The sequence below is a fragment of the Manihot esculenta genome, chromosome 13 (genome assembly GCF_001659605.2).
Source record: "Manihot esculenta cultivar AM560-2 chromosome 13, M.esculenta_v8, whole genome shotgun sequence".
Taxonomy (NCBI): Eukaryota; Viridiplantae; Streptophyta; class Magnoliopsida; order Malpighiales; family Euphorbiaceae; genus Manihot; species Manihot esculenta.
The window spans coordinates 27829144-27850372 of NC_035173.2; the positions used below are offsets into that span (position 1 = coordinate 27829144).

At 28.6% G+C, this 21229-nt stretch overlaps 3 protein-coding genes, 1 long non-coding RNA gene and 1 pseudogene across 4 annotated transcripts; 3 read left to right on the plus strand and 2 right to left on the minus strand.

Moving 5' to 3' along the window:
• Positions 1-2797: 2797 nt before the first annotated feature.
• On the plus strand, positions 2798-4414 carry LOC110629252 (annotated as a pseudogene).
• Positions 4415-4565: 151 nt separating this feature from the next.
• On the minus strand, positions 4566-5322 carry LOC110630279. The gene is made up of 2 exons (XM_021777688.2): positions 4981-5322; positions 4566-4887 (listed from the first exon to the last, which is right to left on the minus strand). Exons 1-2 carry the CDS (start codon positions 5243-5245, stop codon positions 4685-4687), a joined length of 468 nt encoding a protein of 155 aa, XP_021633380.1. The 5' UTR covers positions 5246-5322; the 3' UTR covers positions 4566-4684.
• Positions 5323-9823: 4501 nt separating this feature from the next.
• On the plus strand, positions 9824-12674 carry LOC110629157 (cyanate hydratase). The gene is made up of 4 exons (XM_021776072.2): positions 9824-10163; positions 10473-10544; positions 11445-11553; positions 12349-12674. The coding sequence occupies exons 1-4, from the start codon at positions 9868-9870 to the stop codon at positions 12400-12402; spliced, it is 531 nt and encodes a 176-aa protein (XP_021631764.1). The 5' UTR covers positions 9824-9867; the 3' UTR covers positions 12403-12674.
• An 812-nt stretch (positions 12675-13486) lies between these two features.
• LOC110630296 lies at positions 13487-15202 on the plus strand. Its single transcript, XR_002490368.2, has 2 exons — positions 13487-14602; positions 14703-15202. It is a non-coding gene; the product is annotated as an uncharacterized LOC110630296 (long non-coding RNA).
• A 2024-nt stretch (positions 15203-17226) lies between these two features.
• LOC110629438 (haloacid dehalogenase-like hydrolase domain-containing protein At4g39970) lies at positions 17227-21012 on the minus strand. Its single transcript, XM_021776408.2, has 11 exons — positions 20545-21012; positions 20362-20455; positions 20169-20213; positions 19986-20036; positions 18819-18893; positions 18684-18717; positions 18218-18273; positions 18004-18063; positions 17703-17762; positions 17538-17584; positions 17227-17449 (listed from the first exon to the last, which is right to left on the minus strand). The coding sequence occupies exons 1-11, from the start codon at positions 20892-20894 to the stop codon at positions 17401-17403; spliced, it is 921 nt and encodes a 306-aa protein (XP_021632100.1). The 5' UTR covers positions 20895-21012; the 3' UTR covers positions 17227-17400.
• Positions 21013-21229: the final 217 nt, after the last annotated feature.

Sequence of the window (21229 nt, forward strand, 5' to 3'; positions counted from 1 at the left end):
TTTCCGTTTGATAAAAAAATAAAAACATATAAACTCTTTAGTTAAACTCTTATTTTATTGCATACTTATATTATATTTATGTCAAAATTTTTATTTACAGTCGAGTTACATGATATATTATAATATTTTTTTAATTATTTATGGTATGATATTAGTGATAACAATCAATTTTTTTCTTTTTTTTTTTAAATTTTTGTCATTGTCTTCAAGAGCTCATGGATTGTTGTTCATCTTCCTTCAACATGAACTAACTTTGTTTTTCTGTTATTCTCTTCAAAATGAATAATTATAAAAAAATAAATTTATTTGTTACAATGCAACATAATTATACTACTTATTAGATTTTACTATTTCATTTTTAATATTATAATTTAACTAAAATATTAATTACTTATTTATTTTTACTTTTTCTATCGTTACGTTCACTGACTTAAAAATAATTATTTTTTTTAATTTGAACGGGCTTTCTTTTTTATTATTTAATTTAAAATAAATAATCCTTATTATCTGATGCTTGCCCTCATCAGTTCAATAAAAATAATAAAATTTATAGTCAATGTAAATTATTTTTATTGAAGGAGTCCATCCATAAACCTTATTAGAACTTGTTAGATTGCTATGAGTTTGGATATCTACCTAAACGTTTATACAATTTCGTAATTTCATTCAAATGTTTTAATTAGCAATTTATTCTAAAATTTAAAAGTTTGCATAAATTTCATCTAAATGTAAAATTAAATTTGAGGGAGGTGTGACATTGGGTAGATGGACGGACAAGTGATATTTTTTATTTTATTTATAAATAACCTGCTTAACATATAAATAAAAAGAAAAAAATTTATGGAAATCAAATCAAAATAAATAGATAAGTTTAGTTTGATCTAATTGACATCCAAATTTTACATAATATCCAATTTAAATTACTAAATTTTTGATAAATTTTTGAGTTCATCAACAAGCTCAGTATACAACAAATTCAATCTCAATATGAATTATTTTCTTTCGATTAAAAAAAGAAAAAACTTAATGATAAGGTCTTCTATTAAACTCTTATTTTGTTGCTGGCTTATGTTATATTTAAAACTTCATTTACCATTGAATTGTCTTATTTTCTTTTTCTTGTAAATTAACCAATCGCAATACAACTTCATTTCAGCCACATCATCTATAATCACAATATTAATTTGTCTCATAAACTTAAGATTTATCCAAGCAAAAAGCTTGTAACAACTGCTTCTCTATATAGTAAGACAACAAATACTATCATACAAGGCAAGTGATTACCCAAACCTTTTTCCCATAGAACCTCTTAACTCTTTAATCCATAGCAAAAGGGAAAAAAGACTTTTAGTTTGCATTTACTCCATAGTTTTTACATTTATAGAACCTCCTTTCCAAGATGTGTATTTGTCCATAAAATTATAATATTTGCTTCTTCTTCAAACTTGTACATATGAATATCATTTGATAAAGTCAAACAAGTGAAATGAAGTTTCATATGACGTGAAGGATAAAGTTTTTTAAGCAGAAATGATCTTTTAACATGTCAACTTCATCTCACATGGGATTTGAAAAATGGGCTAATAGGCTACCAAACAATAAACCCTAATAGGCTAAACATTGACAAGCCCTAAGCTACGGAGAAACCATTGATCGTCCTCAAGTAGCCACTCAAATGAGTACTCTTCCACTGTCGAGATCTTTTTCTCTATTGACAGAGGTTTAGAATCAACAAGCAAATGAAACAAATTAAAAAAATTCACAATAAAAAGCGAAGAACTGGTCTGAGAGAAAGATAAAGAGAAGTTTCCTCTAAAAACTAGACCTAAGAGTCGCACAATAAGCACCAAGAACAGTAACATAAACCAAAACAATGTGAACATCCTACACATATCATTAGGCTGAATATACCTCCACTTCAAACATTGATAACAATTAAATAAACTAGAATAAGAAGGAAACAACCCATATTTTCCAAATCAGACCTTTAAACGGGGAATCCGTCCAATAATATCTTTTTTGTTTACTTTGAATTTTTCCTAATAAATTTCATATTTTTTTCATAAACATAAATAATCACAATTATAAAAATATAAAAATATAAAACGATGAAAATAATACAGAATCCCTAGTAATATTCCATCATGCAAACGTTTAATCATAATTATATACAATCCCACCAACCATTAATTGTTTTTTCCTTTAATACACAAAGCAGACTACTCAATGATGACTGAATAGAACAATAATGGCCGGCAAAAATATCATATGGTATTGCATGAAAAGTATATTAACTATTAAAAAAATTACTATTTAATTTTTATATTATAGAAAAATTAATTCTCAATTTTAAAAATATATTAAAATATTATTAATATTTTAAAAATTTTATTAATTAATTTATCTCTTAATTTTGGACGTTAAATGTTTTACTATTTAGTTTTTATAATTTAAAAAAATTTATTAATTAATTTCTCAATTTCGTAAAAAATTTATTGACTATTCTCATTGTATTGAGAGTATTTTTAACTTTTTTTATAATAATTAAGAGTTAAACTATTGAGAGAAATGAATTAATAATTTTTTTAAAATATTAAAAATATTTTAATATATTTTTAAAATAGCAAACCCTATTTAAAAAAAAATTAAGATAGCAAATTAATATATTTTCCCATAACATAAAGATTAATTAATAAATTTCTTTAATTATTAAACAAAAAGGATTAGGGTAACACCCCTCTATTTAAGGGGCATAAAGCCTAGGATTGAGCTGAAGTCCAGTTCATTCTCCTTAGCCAGCATGGGTTCACTCAAAATTAAACCCCATGCAGTTCTTCTTCCATACCCAGCACAAGGTCACGTCAACCCTCTAATGCAGCTAGCCAAAATCCTACACTGCTAAGGTTTTCACATAACTTTTGTTAACACTGAGTTCAATCATAGACGTCTGCTTCAGTCTAATGGGCTGAACTTTGTTAAGGCTGTAATAGATTTTAGGTTCGAGACTGTTCCTGATGGATTACCTTCTTCAGACAAAGATGCAACTCAAGATATTTGGGCTTTAAGCGATTCAGTTCAAAAGAATTGTCCGATTCCATTCAGAGAGTTACTTAGGAAGTTAAATTCATCACCTGAATTGCCTCCTGTTAGTTGCATTATATCTGATGGGTTGATGAGCTTTGCCATTGAAGCTGCACATGAATTTGGTATCCCTGAGGTTCAGTTTTGGACTGCTTCTGCAATTGGTCTCATTGGATTTCTCCATTTTGATGAGCTTATAAAAAGAGGCATTGTTCCTTTCAAAGGTACAATTTTCCAGCTCGGATATTATATATTATGTGTTTCTGGTTGAGCATATTATATATTTATTTATTTTTTATTATGCGCTAATTCAATAACATTGGAAATAATTCTAATTAAATTCGAATAATCTGATTCAATTTTTCAACTCTGTTCATTTTCCAATGCCCAGATGATAACTTCATGAACGATGGGAGTCTTGAAATGCCACTGGATTGGATTGAAGGTGTAGAAAACATTCGACTTAAGGATATGCCAACTTTGATTAGAACCACTGATCCTAAAGATATAATGTTAAATTTCATGAGTAATGAAGCTCAAAATTGTCTGAAATCTTCCGCCATCATCTTCAACACATTTGCTGAGCTCGAACATCCAAGTCTTGGATGCAATTTCTGCCAACTTCTCTCATATATTTTCTATAGGTCCTCTTTCCTTGTTAGAAAAACACTTGCCTCCTCTTCCAGTTGCAAAATCTCTTAAATCCAATCTATGGAAGGAAGATTTCAAATGCCTTGAGTGGCTTGACAAGCAAGAATCTCAATCAGTTCTCTACGTAAATTATGGTAGCATAACAGTGATGTCTGAGGACCAGTTTCAAGAATTTGCATGGGGTCTCGCAAACAGCAAGCCCCATTTCTGTGGATTGTTAGGCCTGGTGTGGTGATGGGAAGCTCTGGATGTTTGCCCCATGAGTAATTTGAAGAGATTAAAGAAAGAGGCTTCATAGCACATTGGTGTTCACAGCAACAAGTACTGTCTCATCCATCAATTGGAGCTTTTTTGACTCACAGTGGATAGAACTCAACGTTGGAGAGTGTATGCAATGGTGTGCCTATGCTTTGTTGGCCGTTCTTCGATGAGCAGCCGATGAACTGTCGATACTCGTGTACAAAATGGGGTATTGGCATGGAGATTAACCATGATGTTAAACGTAGTGAGATTCAAAGACTTGTGGAGGAAATAATGGAAGGAGAGAAAGGAAAGAAAATGAAAATTAATGCTTTAGAATGGAAGAAGAAAGCAGAAAGCTACAAGAATTGGAGGATCATCCTATATTGATTTCCATGGATTTATAGATGAAGTTCTGGATTATAAAGGAAAATTTCATTGAATCTTGTGTATTTTTTTTTCTCATCTTTATTTGTAAAATCTGTCAATGAAAATCGTTGACAGATAGCTACGTAAACGTGAGCGAGACAAAGCATGCACATAAAAAAACATTCAATAATTTTTGCTTTATTTTGATAAATTAATAAGAAAAATTAAAAATAAAAAACTAGCTTTTTAAGCATTTGTTTTTTCACTAATATTTACTTTCACCCAGATCATCACATGAAACTTCACATCAGTTGCCTAAGGCAACAGCTGCAGAATTGCTACTTCAGGAGATTTGAGTTTCCAGATCAGTAGTAGGAGTCCATTCTGCTCTTTCTATGGAAGGTTCAATCACTGTAATGTATAGAATATTATAAAAAATTGTAAAAAGAAAGAGAGCTGCAGTAAAAAATCCTAGGAAAGACCCTGAAATCTCCGGCACAGGCACTTCTTCTGTAGTTTGATCTCTTGTTATTTTCATTTCTGAAGCTGTATTTTCAGGTTGACAATAAAACATTTCATTTCATGAGCATAGAAATTATCTTACAAAGCAAAAATTTAGAGAGAAATTAAAATTTTTACCTTTTAATTTTGGAGGGGTGACTTGTTTCTTGGAGAGATCTTGGAGCTGCTGGTCAAGTTTCTTAAGGGCTTCCCTGGCCTTATCTGGGTCTATCTCAAACTGCTGTGAATCTTTCTCTACTGCATGAACAGTGCAAGAAATTGTTTTCTTGGAAAAATGAGTTTCTCCATGTGGTAACCGGAGAGAACGGAGAGGCGTGGGGTTGTTATTGGAGATTAAAGAAAGCTGTGGAAGTGAGAGTGAGAAACTGTAAAGAGAAAGCATTTCAATTTAGAGAAATACACCATAGCCACTCAACCATACAGCTCTAGATAACACCAGAAATCAAAATGGGCTGCAGCGTATGAAATTGTGTTTGGCAACGGACGTGAGGGTGCTCTAGGCGGAGATAGGGTAATTTAACTAATGGCACAAAGGGACAAAATAGGTGGATATCCTTTTACCAATAATAACGAATGAAGGGATTTTAATATAATTGATAAAATATAAAAATATTTTCAGTTAATGTGTTGATAAGTAAATTTGAGGAGTCTAACGTTTTATTTTTTGAATTGATTTTTTTTTTAAATAAAAATTAAAAATTAAAAAAATAAAATTTAAAATTTTTTATATTTATTCAGATACACTTACTATATATACACTTACCATTAAATTAAGTATGTGAGTGTATAGAATAAGATATTTTAATTAATACTAATTTTAATCGTTGCATATTTTTATACTCGTGAATATATATTATAAATTTAAATTATAATAAAAAATATTTTAATTTTAATTATTTAATATTTTAATTTATTTTTTAAAAAATTAAATAAATTTATTATTAAAATTATTTAATATTTTATTACTATATTTAATAAATTAGATGATATTGTAATTTATTTTTAGTAAAAAGTAGATTATAATCCTAATATTTATAAATTTTATTCAAATTAATTGAGAGGTAAAATGAGTTATTTATGTAAAAGTTATATTATTTTTTAAATTGAAAATGTTATTTAATAATTTAACATTATAAAAATTAAAATTTATTATAATTAAATTTAAAATTAATAATATAAGAAATTTATCTCACCTTTAATGTTATTTATTTTGCACCGATTACTCATAAAATTATTATTTTTTATTATTTTTATATAATATATTAATTTGATAAATATTAAAATTTGATATTTTATTATTGTAATAAATTATTATTAATTATTTTGAAAAACTCATAAAAATAAAATATTAATAAATTTAATTTAATTTATTAAATAATATTTAAATTTACTTAAAAAATTATTTATTAATTTTTATCATAAATTTGCAAATAAAGCGACCAAAAAAGCCAAAAAAAATATTTATAATATAATTAAAAAATAAATAAAATTTTAATGCTAATAATTAAAATATTAAACATTATAATACTATTAAAATATTAAATATTAAATAATAAATAATATTTATTTATGAGTATAATAATTTTTTAAAATAACGATAAAAAAATAAAATACGAATAAAAAATTATTAAATAATATATATTAACTTGATTAACTGAGTTGTAATATTATGAATTATCTGAAATCTTATAACTCAAAATTGATGCAAAAATTCTACTAGTATATTTTTCACATTTGAAAATTTTCAAACAGTTTACAAAATTCTAAAATTTATCTTTTATCAATCTATTTCAACACGAGCTAATCTAAAATTTGAGAATAAAATAAATTTAAACAGATAAAAATAATTTTATAATTTTTTATAAAGAGTAGAGAATGAGTTCCACTCAGATTTAAATTACAGTTTTATTAATTAAATTAAATTAAATTTATTATTTAAAAATTTTCAAATTTAATCTACAAAATATCATTTTTATAAAAAATAATTATTTGTTATTAATCATTTATAATCATAATTATTTTAAAATAAATAATTATCTTTGATCATCTATTCAAATTTCCTTAATTAACTAAAATTAATTTATAGAATAAAATTATCACTTTTTATAAAAATTAAATTTTAAAAAATAAAATTATTAACTACTTAAATAATTAAATGTTATTATAAATAATTTAAAAAATTTAAGTACGCTATGAAAAATTTTATTATTCTCGCCCTTTTCATTTTTAAAATTACAATAATCTCTAAATTACTTTTTTATTAGGTATTTATTTAAACAAATCAATAACTACGATCTAAATTATATAGATCTTATTGAATTTTATTATATTTATAATTATCAAATAAAATTATTATCTTTTAGTAATTCAAGTCCCCATACAATTTTAAATAAAATTATCTATTTTAACTAAAATTAATTATCTATCCAGTAGTTTTATATATATATATATATATATATATATATATATATATATATATATATATATATATGTATTTCAATATATAATAATATAATAAATTTAATATGAAAATAATTGAAATTCATTTATTTATATATAAAATCTATTTAAAATCTATATTTACTTTTCAAAAATTTGAAAATTATAATATTCGAAAATTATAAATTACTTTTAAAAATCATTTTTAAAAATTTATTTTATTTATTTTTATAAGGTAGAACAAATATTTTAAATGTACGGAATAAAATTTAAAATATTTTTTGTATCCTATAAAAATAATAAATTATAAATAATTTTCAAACTTATTCTGTTGCATATTTATTTAAACTTATAGTAAAAAATAGAAACTAAATACTACTTATTCAATTGAAAAAGGGGGAAAATGGAGAATTACTCTAGAATCCTCAAGGTTTGCTTTGATTAATTAAACATTTGTATATTTTGATAATTACGGTACAAAAGTTTGACATCCTCCTTTTTTTTGCTTATCTGCGGTTAATCTATGTAAAAGACTAAATTACCTTAAAACAAAAGTATAATAAAAGAACTTTGAATTAAAAATACACAATACAGGATCGGAAATAATTATTGATGAAAATAAGAAATGATGTCATGACATTTTTAGTCTAACATAGTATAAAGGAGTTTTAAGGAGGTTTTCAATACTCTAGTGGTGAGTAATTTATTATTTTTTTTTAGAAAACCACAAGTATTTCTGAAATTTATTCGATTTAAATTAAATTTTATTCGCACCACGTTAACTCATTTTTTAGCGTAGAGCATTTTTAAGAAGGTTTCCAATACTCCAGTAGCAAATAATCCTTTTTTTTTTTTTTTTTGACAACCACAAATATCTCTAAGTTTATTGGACTAAAACTAAACTATGTTCATATCGCATTAGTCCATTTTTTAGTATAGAAAATCTTTAAGGATGTTTTCAATACTCTAATGACGAGTAATTCATTATTTTTTTGAAAAATTACGTATACTTTTAAAATTTATTAGACTAAAACTAAATATTGTTCGTATTGTGTCGACCTATTTTGTGCTGGCTCTAATAATAATCGGCTAGAGGGGATAATTTAGATACCAAACCATATGACTGGAATAAACACCGAAACAATACTGCCACACATGACAAATCAAGAATATATATTTAGATTAACACCTCATAAAGAATCATCGAATCTGTAAAAGAAATCCAAATTATATAAAAATTATAGCAAGAAAGTCATTGAGGTGGAATGAAACTCTCCACTAGCCAAATTCATTGCCCCTCTTCTCAAAGATAGAAGAATCCTGGCCTTGCAAATCCTTACCCTTTGTTTGGATCCTTAATCGTGTTACGAAAATGAGGAGAAATTAAGAGAAAAGAAAGGAACAGAAATTTATTTTTCTTCTTATTGTTTAGATAAGTTGTTAGAAGGAAATGAGAGAAATATAATTTCTCTCTTAAAAAAGATAAAATAACTATTATACCCTTACAATTTTAAAAAGAGAAGCTTTAAACCAAAGGGTATTAAAGGATTTTTCAACACAAAAAAAATCTTAATTCTCTCCCTTTTTCTCTATTTTCCACCAATTTGATGGAAAATATTTTGAGCTCATTTTAGAGGAAAGATAAATACAACTTCTCTTCTTTTCTCCTTTTTTTTCTTTCTTATATTAGTTATTCGAATAAGAGAATTTAAAGTAATTAAATTTTTTTCTTTTCTCTCCAATTCTCTCCATCCAAGCAAAGCATCATTCACACTTGCTTTTAAAGCAGTAGATGATGGAGGTTGAGCCTTTAGGATTTTTTTTTTTTTTTTTTATCAAATTCTCCTTAATGATAATTTAATAATTTTTCTATGTATGCTAAGGTATAAATAATTAAATATGTGAATATTATTTTTAATAGAATAGAATAATTTATAGTATAATTCTTAATATTTAATAAAACACAATTTAATCTCCACTTTTTAATACTAAATAATATAGTTTTAAATTTTTATTTTGTTAATAAAATAATCTTTTTCTTAAATTTACTATTAATTTAATCGTAAATTAAAAAATTAATTCAAATTAAAGAGACTAAATTATTATAATTATTAAAAATATAAAAAATAAATTATTATAAATTATTAAAATTAAAGTGATTGAACTATTATAAAAATAAAATTTGAATGATTAAATTATTATAGTTGAATAATAAATTTTAATAAAAAAAACATATTGTTAATGAAATAAAATTTTAAAAATTATTAAAGTATGAATTTTATTAAACTTAGGACTATATTATAAATTATTATGATAATAAATTATATAAAATTTTTAATATAAAAAAATTATATTTAATTTTATAATATAGAGAAATTTATTAGTTAATTTTTTTTATTAAGTAAAATTAATAGAAAAATTTATTAATAGATATTTTAAAACATTTAAATATTTTAGTGATTTCAATAAATTTTTTCAGGATTAATTAGTAATTTTCTTTTAATATAATTGTGGCCGTTCTGTGGAGGTTCTATCAGTTGCAGAGTAGCCACAGGAAACAGAGAAATGTCGAACATGACGAGTCCTTCTAAAATGGTAGAGGCCAAAATCGAGATAACCAACCGCCTAATGGCTGTCAAAAGGAGATCCTGCAAGTCCTACACTCAGATTGCTGCGGAGACTGGCCTCACCAACGTCTACGTTGCTCAGTTACTGAGACGCCAGGCTCAACTCAAGCCCGATACTGGCCCAAGGCTACGAGCTGCGCTGCCTGAACTCACCGATGATCTGCTTCAGGAGATGACTAAACCACCCCTGAGGTCCTATGACCCTAACTTGATCCAAGAACCAACCGTTTACAGGTGGGATTTATGCTTTTCTCACTATTTCAATTCGCTTGCTTGTTTCACTTTCAAAGGTTTCATTTGTTGTTGATACTCAAATTCCGGCTCCTATTGTTTTAGTACTTTTCTTGTTGTTTCCTTTTTATACTTGTAGAATCTACTTGTCAAGATTTTAGAAATGCTCATTGGTAATTCAAGCTCATGGATCAAGGAATTTGTTATTTTTTTTAAGTTTGTCTATTTTAACTATCATTTTTTTTTTTCATAAAATCCTAACTTTCTAAGTTAATTATTCATTTAATATCTTCTGGACATTTTCTTTTGTAGGTTGAATGAAGCTGTTATGCATTTTGGTGAAAGTATAAAGGAAATTATCAATGAGGAGTTTGGTGATGGCATGTGAGATTTAATTATCATGATTTTTTCTTATTTCTTTTCTTTGCTTTTTTTTTTTTTTTGAATCCTAACTTTGATTTTAAAATAGGAATTGCAAGTCTTAACACTGCTTGCTCAGGTGAATTATGTGATCGTAATTTCTTGTTTGGTCGGCCTTACTCTTTGAAATTCAGGCCCCAAATATCAAGATATGATTTTGAATAGAATATTCTGTACTTGGCTCTTACCATGGTCCATGCATGCTAAATTAAGTTCCTTGTTTTATTTTGAGGCTAGGAGTGGATTCCAAGGTTCCTTTGTATTTGCCTCTTGTATGATACAATTCTTTGTGTTGTTGCAGATGTGTTGATGATGTGTTGATGTTTTTTGGTAGGATGCAGTATAACTAAAAACAAATGGAATGAGAATCTAGTATATGGCAATTCTAATCCGATGTTTGGTTGCAAAAGTAGAAGTTAATATATGTAACACCAAAATTTTTTCCCCTATATTCAGTAGTTTATTTGTTGTTGTTGGTGGCAACAATGGGAACAATTTGAAGTAAAAATCAGTAATAAACTAAAAAAGGAAAAGGTAATCATGATTACGTAAATTGTTGTCTGTATGAGCATTAATTTATTTAAAGCAGTACTAATTACATTATGTAATTGGTATTACATTACAAGAAAATAATATTTGTGCTACCAAACCCGAGAATAAGTTATGTAATGTATAAGCATTACATTGGCCGTGTAGCAATTATGCATTCAAGTGCTTAGGAAATCTTGTTTGGGGAATGATCATGTTACCCGCATGTGTTGGTTGAATGTAAGCATGTTTATGCATGTGCATCTAGGCATGAAATTATTTGGTATCGATTTAATTCACTCGTTCACTTTGTCACCTACTTTTCTTTGGAGTCAGCATGTCAGCCATAGACTTCTACTGCTCTGTTGATAAAGTGAAAGGGGTGGATGGAAAAGAACGTGTTGTTGTGACATTTGATGGGAAGTATTTGCCATATACTGAGCAGGTATGTTGATATAATACTGCAAGGCTATAAAGGAAATTAAATTCATGCGTCTACACTCAATTTTATTGACAAAATAACACTGAATGACAGTTGTAGCTTGCAAATCTTGTGTTCAGCAACCAAAGGTTAAACTGATCTTTGTATCTTTCCCAGTACTAATTGCATTATGCTTGCATAGTTAAAGCAGTTCCAAGACTGAAACTTTCCTGTAAGGGAGTGATATTCAATGCTCTAGCTGTATTAGAAAATATCAAAATAATGCATCCTCTCTCACATGAACATGGGATTTACATTTCACAATTTTCAGGTGGTTCCCACATGTTTAGGAGTGCATAATCTGCTATTCTTTGCACAGAGAGCACTGAGTAATTCATCAGAAGAAAATATGGCTTATGTGGTTGGCGATAGGTTGACCTACTTTTTGTGAAAAGTATAAAAGAAATATTTATATTTGCAGTCCTCAGCATATTTTGTATGCTGATTTGTGTGAGGGTTAAATTAATTGGATTGTTCTTCAAATTTTATCATCCCATTACTATACAGCAAGAAAGAAGAGCTAGTAGAATAAGAAATGGATGCTTTCCTTAATCAGTCAATATTTTGAACAACTTTTTTGACTGTATATGTGCATGCTATATCCAGTGTTTGCTGGAATTCTGCTACCTTTCCTTGTATCAACTAAACTGAGCAGGCATTTAGGCCTATATTTTCATATGGTTGATTAACATGCGATCCAGTTCTCCACTTGGAAAGTTAATTAACCATATACATAAATTGTTTTGTTTTTCCTTGCAGAAGTTAGAGCACATGGTTTCAAGACGAAGGCAAAATGAAGTTGATCAATCCTGACTTTGATGCTAAGAATCCCTTGTTTCGGTCAATGTGTGGATGGACTTACTGGAGTAAGTCTTTAACTTAATTTGTTAAATTATATGTTAAGTGCCATCTTCCTGTACTTGGATAGTGCTACTGATGATGGCCAATATGAAATTGTATCCATAATTGTTTCATATTGTGGGCTTGCTAGTGAATCAAAGGTTGCAGAACATTCAGTAAATTGCACCGTCACTGCATGATTAAAACCGACTCATGAAATGTAGTGATCTCGTTCATTATTGTTACTATTTCTTTACACGACATTCATCTTAGCTCGTTTGACATGATTTCGCTGCTGCTGTCTTCACACAAAATGTGACTTATTGTTGTCATATGCACTGCCATTTCATCATCATAAATGATACTGTGGTTGATGTCTTCATTGTGATTTGTCATTTCTTGTCAACTATTTTGCCAAGACAATCAGTTGCAGGAAACACAATAGGTGGAAACTATATTAAGATTGCTGGAATCGTCGTCATTATTGTTTGTATCGACAATGTTGCTCCAAGTATATGGAGTACAGCCCTGTCGATGCTGCTGAGCAGCATGGAACCAATTTAGGATGAGAATTATGATCTCTGATCAGAAAAAAGGAGCTTTTTAAAAATTTATTGACATAAAATTTCGTTGCATCTTCAATTGTAAAATTAATGTGATATTAAAAAGCCTATTAAACAAAAAAAATTGAAACGGTTTAACACTTTTCATATTTATATTATAATTTTAAAACCATAGATAATAAAGTTAATTTTTTCATATTTGTCTTAATTTTAATTATTTACTTTAATCAATTTGAATTAAAAATTTTTTAATTCATGTGTTATATTACGTAGAATTATTTCTTAAAACATTTGGATAAAAAAAATTTAAACGTTTATATTAATTTATATTTATATTTTAAATTTTAAATTTTTATAATAAAACTAAATTTTTTTCAAGAATACTAAATTAAGTATAAAAAAGTTAATAACAAATTATAATGTAGACTCTAAAATTTTATATTAATAAATATATAATTAAATTTTATATTAAAAATATATTTATTTTATATTTATCATATATAATATTAAATAAATATTTATTATAAATAAAATTTTCTCTACATAAAATATCACATATCATCTCCTTAACAGCACCTTCAATTTCATTCCTATTTACATTGTGATTAACCTCCATATCAATCCCCCATTTGGTGCATGCATATCAGCAATTAGTATGTTGATCGGCGAAGAAAGGCCAGCAGACTGCCGGCATGCCATGACTAACAGCTTCCACCATAGAATTCCAGCCACAATGAGTTAGGAACACATCAACTGATGGATGTGCAAGCACTTGATCTTGCGGACACCAACTTGATAGCAATCCTCTATCATTGATGTGCTCAATAAATTCTTCAGGCAAGCTTGCAGAATCTCCCATTACTACATCTTGTCTAATTATCCCTAGAAATGGGTGTTTATTATTTGCAAGTCCCCATGTAAGCTCCTTCAAGTGTCTGTCTGGTCTCATATGTGTGTTTCTTGAGAAATGAAAGCTTCTATTAAGAAAATGAAGCAGCAGCTCATCATGGTCATGCAATTGGGTGAGTAAATGATATATACGCATAAATCTCAGTTTGTCAATAGTTAATGGCGGCTTTTGTAGTGGAAAGGTCAAGACATGCAAGAAGTCTGGATAAATCCAATGGTGAATTTAACACTATGGTGGCATAATCCTATATGTCTTTCTTTTTCTGTCAAAATATAAAATTCATAAAAATCGCAATCACTAAATTTAAATTAAAATCATTATCTATAAGTGTGCTCACAATAAAATCCGATTCTATATGTCAGCTTGTATATGATAAAGTTCTAACATTATTGGTGCTTTGGAAAAAAGTGATTTTCAAATTATAAATAGTTATAAGTTTGATAAATATTAATATATAAATTATCATCAACTGAAAATTAAGTAGCACCTAAAATTTTCACATATTAACTACATGAAATTTTAGTTTTGTCTATCAAGCAAATATTTATTCAAGCAACAGATTTTGGTATCCTTCTAAGATTCCATGAAGAGGAAAAGCGAAAAGTTCTCCAACGGGAGCTAAGAGTCTGAGAAGGAGCCTGTGATGGAGCAAAGAGGCTCATCTGCCTTTTGGCAGAGGTTGCCTCAGCTCTATACATAGGTTTTTTTTATTTTTTTGATATTTGGGTTTAAGAGTTTTTGGTTTGCTTTTGTTGAGAAGAGTTTTCTGTATCTCTGGTTTGGTTGGTTGGTGCTCATAGGAATAGGTGCGGGCTGGTGATAATTGGTGCCTGAGCTCTGTGCCTAGTTCTGTAAGGTGACTCAGTTCAAAAGTACCATGGACTAGTTTGTTTTCTAGTGGACACAATCAGCGAAGAACATAGGCGACTCAGGGAAGTCCTTTTCGAATTTGCATGGTTGTTTCTGCTGGGTTGTCTATGGTTTTCTTGCTTTTGTCTCAGTGGTTGCTTCATCGCGTGATGGTGGCGGTTTTGCTATGATCTAGGAAGTACGATGGATGGATGGGATGAACGGCAATTTAGCTGGGTTTGGTAAGGACGGTGCGGTGCACGCCGAAGATGAACGGTGCTACTGGTCAGTGGATAGATGATTCTGGAGTGTCTCATCTGGTTGGGCTAGATTAGGCTTTATTTGAGTTGGATTGGGTTTTATTTGGGTTGGACTTTCTAGATGGTTTTGTATTCTTATAGGTGGGACTTGTTTTTAGTCTTTAATATAATTGTGCTAGCCCACTTGAATATTTAAAAAATTTAACGCAGTATGCATTTGGTTAAAAAAACAAAAAGACTTTAACAAAAACTTTGGTGAATAAATAAAGATATGGACAAGTAAAAATATTATAATGATAGCAATATATCATTTTATAATATTGGAAAAATTACTATTTTGTATTTATATATAGAAAAATTTATTCGTTAATCTCTTAATTTTAAAAAGGGAAAATTACTTTATAGTCCCTGAGGTTTAACGTAATTAACACTTCTGTCCCTCTATTTTGGCGACCCAACACTTAAGTCCCTCACTTTCTTTTCTGTCCAACTTCGTAGTCCTTCCGTCCAAAATAGCCGTTTGGGACACGTGAATTGACAAAATTAACCTTCTTCTTCTTCTTCCTCCTTTTTCTGCAACTTCTTCTTCTTCTTCTTCTTCTTCTTTCTTCTTCTTCTTCTTCTTTCTTCTTCCTTCTTCTTCTTCTTCTTTCTTCTTCCTTCTTCTTCTTCTTCTTTCTTCTTCTTCTTCTTCTTCTTCCTACTCTTTCTACAGCAGCAGCTTCTTCTTCTTCTTCTTCTTCTTCTTCTTTTTCTTCTTCTTCCTACTCTTTCTGCAGCAGCTTCTTCTTCTTCTTTCTTCTTTCTTCTTCTTCTTCTTCTTCTTCTTCTTCTTCTTCTTCTTCTTCTTCTTCTTCTTCTTCTTCTGCAACTGGAGAGAGAAAGCATGAAAGAGAAAAAAAAAAAAGGAATTTCACATTAAGAGAAGGGTATTTCTGGAAAAAATTATCACCTCTCACTTTTGACTCTTTGACCAAACGGTTTAAATGGACGGAAGGACTACGAATTTGGACGGAAGAGAAAGTGAGGGACTTAAGTGTTGGGTCGCCAAAATAGAGGGACAGAAGTGTTAATTACGTTAAACCTCAGGGACTAAAAAGTAAATTTCCCTTTTAAAAAATATATTTTAAAAAATATATTAAAACGTTTTTGACATTTTAAAAATATTTATTATAAAGCTTTTAAAAAGTATTAATAAATTTTTTTTAGAATATTTTAGATTTTTTTAATATTTACTGTTAGAGAAATTAATTAGTAGGATTTTTAAAATGTCAAAAATGTTTTAATATATTTTTTAAAATTGATAAGTTAACTAATAAATTTTTCTATGGATATAAAGTAATTTTTTTTATAATATTTTATGGATAATAATGGTTATTTAAAAAGGAAAACAAGGGAGAAAATTGGGAAAGAAAAAGAAAAAGAAAAAGGGCATCGCCATTTTTCCTTCGCCAATAAACATGTAACAAGAACGCCAGCAATTTGCTAAACCAACAATTTATTAGTTACAGAAATTAAACCATGAAAATCAAATAGAATAGAGCATAACAAGATTGGGCTTAATACAATGTTGATAGTTCAATGCAGCAACAGCAAATGAACTTGGGTTCTTTTACAAACAACTGAAATATCCTACTTGTATCTTATGTTATAACTAGCGCCTATTTAAATTTGTGGTTTATTTTTTTAATTGAAAATGAATTTGATACGGTTTTGATTTCAATTTCGATTTGATTTTTTGTTGTTTAAGTTCTAATTTTACATGATTTTGATTCCAATTTTCAATTCTTAAAGCAATTTTTTCATGAAAAGTTGTTATTTGAAATACCATTTAAGTTTTAAAGTTAGTTATTAAATATATAATCTTTATTAGGAAGAATTAAAACTGCAAAATAAGTTTCATTTAATGAAGAATTAAAAATGCAAAATAAGTTTAATTTATTACGATTCTTAATGAAGAATTAAAACTGTAAAATAAATTTAATTTATTACTATTCTTAACATTTTGATATGATTTTTCGATTTAGTTCGAAACTCTCAAAGAACGTGTACAAAGTGAATATTAGGTATAGGAATGAAACTCCACAAGATCCTCCTGGCACTAGATCATACATCTCGTGATTAATGGATATGAACTTTACAAGCAGAGAGAAAAAGAAAAGGTAAGAATCTATAAGAATAATTTTTTTCAGGTAAAAATAAATAAATAAATACAGGATTCAGAAATGCTTTCTTGTTTATAATTTAATTTCTGTCAGGGATAAACAAAGATTCTTTGAAATAAAATTTTAATTTTAATACCTTCAAATGATGGTTTTTGGGCAAACAGATAAAATTTCATAAAGCTGCAAAAATTAAGAAATCAATTCCAAGCAATGTGGTGAATTTCCTAGCTGGCAGCGACAACATTTTGAAGCAGTAACTCTAAGTCATTTAATCTGTATAGTTGATAATAACAAAATGAATGAATATCAACTGCAGAATAAAAAGGGTGGAATTATGTGTTAAATTCAATAGAATGCTCACCTCACATTACTTAGGTCAGGGTAAATTGCAATGGCATCTTTAAAATCCTGAATTGATTATAAGCTAACATTAGATGAAATCAACTATCTAGAAATCAGTTTCCAACATCTGCAAACAAATGTCTTGCTTAGGATAGCTACACATTGAATGATTGGAAGAACTAACCTGGTCAGCCGTTGAAGGTGTATATGTAATCACACATGACATCCCAGCTCTTGTTGCTGCCTGCATAAACAACAAGGTTTGATATTTTTTTTTCCTTGCTTTTCTTTTAAGAACTTAACAATTCATTATATGGTTCTTTGAACCAATCTGCATTCTCTAAATGTGAAATGGGCTTAAATTGAAACAGGTTTATTTCTTGAATAAGTGACTGTTGCTAGAATTTGACTATTTTAGGAACCCAACAAGATTTCTTTAAAAGATCAAAATAAAAAAATATATATATAGTTCTCCGAGTGCCTACCTGTAGACCAATGACACTATCCTCCACCACTAAACAATCTTTCTCGGACACACCTAGCCTCTGCATGGAATAAAATTTTATAGATCAGATCCTGATAGTTCCAAAAACATAGAGAAATTGTGCTCCTGCTGCTCTTCCATTTCTTTCATTTGGTTTTTATTTGTTTCGTACTTCAAATGTGTAAATTATCATTTCATTTTACCATGTTAACTACCTTAAGGGCAGTCAGATAAATAGATGGATCAGGCTTCTTTTCCTTCACATCATCACCTGCAAATGAAAAGCATAACTGTCAGAACCATCAAAAGAAAAAGAAAGAAGAAAAGAAAAAGAAATAGAAAAACACAAACTTTTCAAAAAGGAAAAAAATTCATATGATGAATGTGCAAAACTCATAAAAACAGAAGATGCCTATTTGACGAGAATGGACTAGGCGATGGGCATATAACCCAGATAGAAAAGGGTGGAATCTTTACTGAAATTTGCAGTAAAAAACTAAAAACAATTGAATAAAGCAACAAATTTTCCTCAACCATTAAATATTTTTAAGTCTCTGAACTGTAGATATGTATGTTCATATGGAAATACAAGATTAAATAGCCTAAATGATGTCATTTATAGTAGCATACTACATACACTATGACCAAAATTACTACTGCATTTTAGAATACAACAAATACCTGCAAGGAAGCAGTCAAGACCTTGAAAACGCTCCTACAACAAGGGGAAAACAAAATAAGGAATCAACAGAGATTTGTGAAACATAAAAACAAGGACGCTTGTTTTAACTTTATGGTGCTACAGAATGGACCTACAATTCCTATAAGGTTCTCAAGGCAGAGTATGACTGAACTTTTAGTTGCAGCAGAGCAAACAGCTAACTTTTTTCCCTACAATAGCAAGTAGACAAATCAATGAGAACCATAAGCATATAAGACCTAGCAAACGAGAAGTTCCCAATAACTATAGCATAACAGGAAAATGTAAGGTAAAAGAAAATCCAGTAATCACAAAATGGAAAGAGATGTTCTCAGAACCCATAATAATCAAGTCAATGACGGAGGGGGCTGAGGGTGGGCCAGAGGCCATAGCACCCTACATTCAAATTTTTTGCACCCGTAAAGTGCATAATAAATTAAACTATAGCTCACTTTCAAAAAAAATAAATAAATAAATTATAGCTTTGAACCCTTCTTTTACGCCAAAAATTTAACTAGATTAACGTTTTTTAATGAGCCTAATTGCTAAATGTACTATTCTTAGTTTTTGTTTTTATATGTTCTCAATTTATTTTTATATGTTTTCAATTTTTTCATGTTGAATATAAGAAATTTTATTTCACTTTGAAGAATAATTCTATTACTTTATCTTGATGTAGAAATTTATTTTGAAGTGCATTGAAAAGTTTGGATAAATTATAAAAATAAAATAGAGAAACTTCTAAAGGATATTTTAACTAATTTCACAGTTGATTTGATATTATTAATGTCAAATTTAATAAGCATATAAATTTCAATTAATAAGAAATTTAGAAGAATTAGCTCAATATTTTTTTTCTTAAACTTAGTCTGTTATATGATAGAAACAAAGATTACATAATATATTTATTGATACTTATAGTCTTCTACACATTTATTTTATTTATATAAGGTTATGATAGATAAATAAATTTATTGGAACTAATAATATGAAAAAGGAAACTCACGTTTCACATTTATTCTATATGATTTCAGACCAATATATTATTGACATTATATTTAATATTTTGTACTCGAATGTCAATGCACACTTTTTTTTTATCAATACATCATATATTGCATTTAATCAAGATTCATAGAGCTATATACAAGATGGTTTATAACATTGGTTTAGTTATAGAATCAAAATGATCAAGAGATGCATAGCCAAGCACTACCAATTGAAATGGACAATGTACCATGACAAATATTTTATTTTGCAAAATGGGTAATTTATTATCTTACAGCAGCCTTGGCCTCATCCATCAATCGCAAGACTCCAGGTCGAGGTTGCACCTGATAAAAAAGATACAAACCAATAAACAATCTAAAAAGTACAAATAAGTCGGCCATGAAAATCACAATGTAAAAAGATATAAATGCCTCCATTTTTTTTGTCTAAAATATAAAAGCCTCCTTAGTCCTTACAGTTCCAGATTTGATTATTTCTTTGTACCTTTCAGTTTTCCAGTCCTACAACAACAAAAATAGAAAGAATTTTGCAAATTAGCAAACTGCACAAAAAGGAACAATTCAGTTATCCTAAATTCGATACAAAAAGCTCTTTAATTTAGTCTTCTGCTCTCCTCCCTCATTGGAAAAGAAATAAGAAGAAATAAACCTGAAGAGTATCGATTAACTTGGAGCGGCTCTCATCATCCTCCGGAGGCGTCTCGAAGATAGTGGAAGAAGGCCAACCATGCTCCTTAAAGTACCTTTAGCCCAATTAACTAAAAAAAAATAAGAAGAAAAAGAAAAAGAATAAAATAACCAGAGAATTAAGGAGAGAAAAGAGGCAAAGGACCATCTCATTTTGGGTTTGCCGCCACCAATGAGATTCTGGAGCTGATCGTAGAACTCGAGATCCCAATTGAGAGGCTGAGAAGAGCAACGGACATTAAAATGAGCAAAAGCATCATTGTAAGCTTGGCGGTGGAGGTGCTCTGATTCCAAAATGACTCCATCGCAATCGAAGATTAGAGCTTCAAGAGAGGCGGAAGAAGCGAAGACAGATAGAGATCGCAGCCTTCGGTTTCGGGTTCTGAAACAGAGAGCAGAGGGTTTAGAGAGGAAGCTGAGGTTGCGAGAGTGAGGAATTAGAGGAGGAGAAGAAGATAAAGAGAGATTAGAGTGAGAGGAGAGCATAGACGCCATGAAAGGCTTTAAAAGAGAAGTGGTTGTGGGTAGATTTTATCAGTTGCGAAATGTGAATATTGTCTTTTGGAGTTTCCCTTATGCGATGTGAAATTTGGCGGGTTTTGTTCGTGTGGCTCTGGCCGCTCGTCCTACCTTATGATGGATTTTTAGGTTCGGTTTTTCTACGAGTAAAAGATTGGATTTGTTAAATGTTTATTACAAAATTATTAATATTTTTTATTTTTTATAATAATAAAATATTTTTTTTTTTGAAAAGGAGGATAGAACCCTTTAATTTATTATACGATTATGAAAAATATTCATACAGTTAGCATCCAAGAGGAGCTTAATAA

Excerpts from the sequence above, each read along its gene's own strand:
- LOC110630279 (XM_021777688.2), bottom strand. The coding sequence starts at position 5,245 with ATGCTTTCTCTTTACAGTTTCTCACTCTCACTTCCACAGCTTTCTTTA. Across the intron at positions 4,888-4,980 it reads CACCCCTCCAAAATTAAAAG|CTTCAGAAATGAAAATAACA; the intron begins GTAAAAATTTTA and ends CTGAAAATACAG.
- LOC110629157 (XM_021776072.2), top strand. The coding sequence starts at position 9,868 with ATGTCGAACATGACGAGTCCTTCTAAAATGGTAGAGGCCAAAATCGAG. Across the intron at positions 10,164-10,472 it reads CAAGAACCAACCGTTTACAG|GTTGAATGAAGCTGTTATGC; the intron begins GTGGGATTTATG and ends TTTCTTTTGTAG. Across the intron at positions 11,554-12,348 it reads ATTTGCCATATACTGAGCAG|AAGTTAGAGCACATGGTTTC; the intron begins GTATGTTGATAT and ends TTTTCCTTGCAG.
- LOC110629438 (XM_021776408.2), bottom strand. The coding sequence starts at position 20,894 with ATGGCGTCTATGCTCTCCTCTCACTCTAATCTCTCTTTATCTTCTTCT. Across the intron at positions 18,894-19,985 it reads TGGATGAGGCCAAGGCTGCT|GGAAAAAAGTTAGCTGTTTG; the intron begins GTAAGATAATAA and ends TTGCTATTGTAG. Across the intron at positions 18,718-18,818 it reads TTGAGAACCTTATAGGAATT|GAGCGTTTTCAAGGTCTTGA; the intron begins GTAGGTCCATTC and ends CCCTTGTTGTAG.